The 6,000-nt window shown below is 39.6% G+C and overlaps 1 protein-coding gene across 1 annotated transcript in view; it reads right to left on the minus strand.

Annotated features, from left to right (window-relative positions):
• The window catches only part of FGF12 (fibroblast growth factor 12), a gene marked incomplete at its 5' end in the record, with an annotated part of 243,638 nt that extends 237,904 nt beyond the window's left edge, over positions 1-5,734 (minus strand). Inside the window, one exon of the mRNA XM_082654973.1 lies at positions 5,536-5,734. Within this exon, the coding sequence (XP_082511099.1) occupies positions 5,536-5,734 (199 nt within the window). The remainder of the gene's footprint in view (positions 1-5,535) is intronic.
• Positions 5,735-6,000: the final 266 nt, after the last annotated feature.

Genomic DNA, 6,000 nt, shown 5'->3' on the forward strand with positions numbered 1-6,000 from the left:
ATACATGTCAATCCCAATCTCCCAATTCACCACACCACCACCCTGCCCCGGTACCCATACGTCATTCTCTAGGTCTGTGTCTCTATGTCTGTCAGAGCCCTTTAGATGTGCTGCATTTCTCTTTGGACAACAAGTAAAGCTCTGTAGCTTGATGGGTAGGCCATCAGATAGAATCCAAAATGTAGTATATTAACTTGGTCTCCTATGTATAATGAGACTGTTTATGAGAGTTCTCATAAAATCTATAATAATTCTAGAAAGAAGTCATAGCGAATATACATTATGACAAAGTACTCAAGAAAGAGACAAGAAAAGACTAATTACTATTAACAAATTTTTCAAACCAAATCAACACTGTAATATCTATGTAAAACTATGCTCTCAACAAGACTAAAAGCAATAGTTTTTGACTAGTAAGCCCAGTACTTTCTTTAAAATAGAATTATATGAGACAAAGCTTTAGTTTCTAAAGATCTTCTAAAATATTCCTATTGCTTCCTCAAATACAGACTGTCTCATTTCCTGCAAATTGTTTTTCTAAGTCTGTTCAAGAATATCAACTTCATTAAAACTTTAAAGACTTAATCCTGAGTTACGGCTTGATGAGATCTCTGTGGGATGAAAGAAATCAAGAGATCACAGTACCTGCTATTTTAAAACGATCTTACAACGGAAACATCATTTGTGGATGAGAATGCACTGCTGTAGAGAAAACAGGATTAAAAAAACACATACAAAATATCAGTTTAAACCCTAGGGTGGGTTTCTAAAAAGAAAAGCCTGGGTTTTTTTTTAACAAGACATTAAGCCAAATATCATTTAATGAGGCTGATTTTGTAGTTCAGATATGAGTCATACTTTTAAAGGAGAAAATACAATAAGCCTACTTGCTATAAATGTAAAGTATCACCTGTCATGTGAATGTATTCTTGATCTATATATTGACCAGAATTATTTCAATTTATAAAAATCTAATTTATATTCCATAAATTACATGGTCAAGCATTTCTCCTTTTTTTGTCAGTTTTCTTCTTGAAGTTTCTATTTTCTGTGATGCTTCCTTCATCAACATCAAAGGATATATTTGATAGTAAAATTTGGAATGAGTATGCTATTAGATACTATACATCTACCAAAACAAGTCAGAAAAATACTAAAATATTTTGAGTAACCTCAATTTTTATAACAGAAACAAGGACTCAGAAACAAGCAGAAACAGGGACTCAGAAAAACGACAAATGAAAATCAACAAAATTTAGTAAAATTATAATCACTTCTTTGATTTATTTTATCCAGTCGCTATAAATATACCACATCATTCTTTAAGAGGGAGGTAATATAAAACCAAAAACTTAAGTTATGAAAAACATCTAATGTTTTTTAGGTGAGGAATTTTCCTGATTACTTCTGATTTTTTAATGCTCTGGTTTGAGGGAAGGAATTAAATTATATAGAAAAATAATAAAATCACAAAATCACTTAAAATACACAGATTTAGGCTTATCTAACTACTCTGTACTTTCCAGAGAGGCTCTCATTTGAAAACTCAAAGAGTGATATGAATGACCTCCAAGGTTCCTGGCTGCTCCAACATTCAAAGATTCTATAAACACCCTTCCCTTCCTGATGGTGAATGCTATCCATTTCCTGCAGCAACTCCTGAGTCAAAACATAAATAATTCTGGAGTCAGTCATTTGTACAGATGTTTCTATTCAAAAGTAAATCAAATATTGGAAATAAATAAGCCATGTAATTCACGTGGATGTGCTAATAGCTTAGATATGGCAAATTAAGTGGTATCAACATTTAAGCAAGTATTCCAGCAGGTCTGGCTCATACAGGTATTTCACATATAAATAATTACTCAAGAAATAATGACCATAGGAATGCTCCTTTCTTTATTAGAAAGTCCACAAACAGAACTGTTCTAAAGGCTTTTTTATGGTTCAGTGCCCTCGGCCAACGTGCCAGTTCAAGGTCTCCAACATTTCATTTCCAAAGAGCTACAGCCCGCACAGTGCCTAAGGGGCTAACTATTCCTGCACTGTCTGTACGTCTTCACTGTTGGATTTACTTTTATAATGCAGGCTGCTATAGGATGGTCACTTTATTTTTTTTTAATTTATTTTATTCAAGTAGAGTTGATTTACAATGTTGTGTTAATTTCTGCTGTACAGCAAGGTGATTGTTATACACATATTATACATTTTTTTCATATTCTTTTCCATTATTCAGTATCACAGGATATTGAAAATCGTTCCCTGTGCTATACAGTAGGACCTTGTTGTTTATCCATCCTATGTATAATAGTTTGCATAGGATGGTCATTTTAGAATCCCAATTGCCTATGTCTCCTTCTACCCGTTACCTCCTCTATGAGACCGTATTCCTGTTCTAATTACAAAATAATAATGATAACAAACCTTAATGGTAAAAATAAATAATGCACAAAATTATTTCCATTCTTTGACAGAGGACACCCAGTTCATCATACCACTTTTTTCTGTGTTGTGTTGTGAAGTGCACAGGCAAGAAGAATCAACTGGATCAAGTTCTAGCCCCAATCTTTCCACAATCTAGCTGTGCAATCTTGTATAAACCACCAACTTGCTATGGCTCAAGGATTTCTTATCTTAGGAAGGATTCTGCTACACAATCCCAGTGTAAGCCATCACTGTGCTCCAGAGAGGGCATTCGCAAAGCATCTGAGGTACCCTGTGGTCCTGGAACTGCACAACGGGAGGTCTTGCCCTGCCAATTCTCACATTTTCATAATGCAATATCATGATTTTGAAATCTGAGACCTTTACTGTGTAATTTCAGTATTCCCTCTGTGTTTATGAGGTTTCAACATGATATGTTTCAGAACTTGGTGAGTTAAGACAAGGATTAAGAGACAATGTGTCAGCCCTGAAATCAGAAATACAACCGTGGCCTTTCCCATCCAATACCTGACTTAGCTTCACTGTTTCAGGCTCTCTCCCCTGGCAAGTCTGGTCCATGGAACTTGTGTCTCGACAGAAATTCAGAGTGGAAATTCTTTATCAGGACAAGTTATTCCACTTTACCATTTGTGACTCAGTTTGTAGTTCACAGAATATAGCTTAGAAGGGCTAGTGAGTTCAAGGATAACTCAAATATTAAGTGAACATAACATCAAAGTGCTTGTAAAACAGATTTGCTCAGATAGTTTTTTTCCTTTTGGTGTTTAGCAACTTTCTCCCAATCCAGCTAAAGAATCCTCTCTGGAATTGAGATGTGGAAGGTGCTATATCTTTCTATATAGACTCATCCCATACTACATGAATCATAGTCACTGACAGCAAGTCAACAGGTTAATTGTTTGGCTTTGTTAGTAACAATAACAGGACACTATCATCTTCCCCAAAAGCTTTGCTGCACCCTATGCTCCCATTCTTCTCAGCTTAGCTTCATAACAAACTGAAGTCTACGGTGGACAGAAACATGTGTGCTGCCTTTGCACTGGGTATGTCTTAACAGGTCCTGTCACCTCTGCCAGATTATTACTGTGACACTTAAGCTAAAGGAATTCACCAGTCATGATCTCTTTGCCGAAATGTACACTAAGTAGATGAAAAAGAGGGAAAGATTAAATGAACTTTGAAAAGAATAATAAACTCAGCAATTCCCTCAAATTCTCTATTTTCTAATGAGATGCTAAGGAAAAGGTCACAGGAAGCAATTTCCTTATGCAAAAGTAAGCCATGCAAATCACTCATCTCCAAATCAGCTTCAACAAAGATCAGTCAAGTTTATCTTATCCATTCACAAAAACAATCTACCTATCATCTTGATGACCTTGTTTGTAACTGAGGAGGCTGAGTAGAATCTATTCACAAACGTTATTATCCCAACTAGAGTGCAAGAACATACTTCAGAGACTGAGATATAAGTCACATGGAATTCAGAGCCTTGAAGTCCCTTGCAGACCACATAAGCCCTGAGAGAAAATGGCCCCCAAATGATCCTTGCACAACAATACAAGAGATTTGACTTCCCCCTAATATGAATTATTTACTGTGCAGAGATAACTCTAGTATTTTGCATGCATCTTCCCTTTATAAAATGAACAGGCCATATTAATTGAATATAAAATAATCGGCTTTACTAGCTCCTGCCTTCAGATCATAATTATTTTTGTTTACTCCTGAAATTTACTATTTCATCAACATCACGGAATAAGAAAATGAGCCCACTAGGGAGTGAATAACGTCATGAAAACTCAATGGAAAAATGAGATGAGATGGTTTTTTCATTAAGGCTTAATCCCAAATTTCTAAACTAATTCTGAGCCCCACTTGTCCAGACTTTCCAAGTGTTTTCTTCACCCAATGACCCTAACCCATATGCTTCATTCCTGGAACCCAGGAGAACATCACAGTCAGAGCTGCAAAGATGCTAACCTAAACTTGTCAACTGATCACGGAGCAAGCTTTCTCTCGAGACAGTATTTCCTTTCAGTTGTCCACAGTCAGGGTAGATCATCTGCAGATTGCAAATGACCCTGTGGGCCACACCCAGAGGATCAATAAAGTCTGATGGAAGCACAGACCTTGGAAATTCTGCTTTCATTCTCTCCAGGTAGCCTGGCTTAAAATGGGAATAATCACTCTGAAATTTTGAGGTATCCAATGTCCCTGTGTAAACAGAGACACATCAAAGACCAACCATTTGAATTTAGGGCCAAAGAAGAGAATCAGCTTCAGAAAGGCCAGGCCTAGAAGATCTCTGATAAGTCTAAAGTTTTCTTTGCACTCCCTGAGACCAAACTGCAGATACTACGTTGTTCCCGTAATGTCCCAAGAGTAAGTGTGAGTGTGCAAAGGATGGAAGGAATAGGACAGAAAAGTTAATGAGCAGAGCCATTGGAAACAATGAGAGCAATGGGAGGAAGAGAATACGAAAAGGAGGTCTGTGGAAAAGGAAGTGAAAGGGCATGGGTAAAAATGGGGAGGTGAGAAATTGATCAGAATGTGAGAGACACTGGACTTGATGTGTTGCTAGAGAAAGATTTAGAAAAAGAGTAAGTTTAAGTTGATCTGGTGTCTACTAAGTGTCTATTATGTGTTAAGAATTGTGCCAAGTGTTATGAGAGATATAGGGAGGAAGGTTTATTTATATTTAGGTCCTCAGTAGGCAGATTAAACACTGGCTAGCTGGATGGATGGATGGACGGATAAAAGGATGGATGAGAAAGAGAGAGTGAGGGAGAATGAGGTGGTCACTGCCCTCAAGGACTCTACAAGCTCTATGGGACCAGGAGCATCGATATATGTAACTCTCATCCTAGTCAAACCGTGGTTTCATTAAGGTATAAAGTGTTTTCCTGAATATGGGACAAGACGCTATTAACTAACAGAGAGCGACTGAAAGATGTCTGAACATTTTTGGAGAACGGGGGCCAGAATGGAAGAGGGGGATCCTGGTTCTCTATCGTGGATGCCCCCTGTGCTTTTCAGAAGGGGAGGGGGGTGTCAGCCTCTAGAGAGCCCACCGTCTGTACCTCTACTGACCTGGTCTCCGCCTCACTGGCCTCTTGCGGCCGCTGCAGAAGCGCACTTTGCTGAATACCCCGAGGACGTGCCTCTCGCACAGGGAGCGCCCGTCTTTGCTGGGGCTGGAACGGCGCTTGGAGGCCGACACCCGGTCGCTGTTGGACTCCCTCGCCTGTCGCTTCTGCCGGATCAAGGAGCTGGCTATCGCTGCAGCCATAGCTGCTCAGCGCGGGCCCCAGGCCCCGGGTTCCACTGCGCCCTCGGGATCACGCTCCGCCGGGGCGAGGGCAGGACCTCGGCGGCCTGGAGGGACAGGGCAGGCGCGTGGAGGCAGCGCTAATATTTGAGAAGGCCGCAGTACCGAAAACCCGGCGCCCACAACGTTAGTCAGAGTCTGGGCAGTGGCGACAAAATGTGTGAAAATCCAGATGTAAACTTCCCCAACCGCTGGCGGTGGGGGCGGGGCGGTCCCAGGCCTTCCTG

The sequence above is a fragment of the Grampus griseus genome (genome assembly GCF_964374135.1).
Source record: "Grampus griseus genome assembly, chromosome: 5".
NCBI classification, from domain to species: Eukaryota; Metazoa; Chordata; class Mammalia; order Artiodactyla; family Delphinidae; genus Grampus; species Grampus griseus.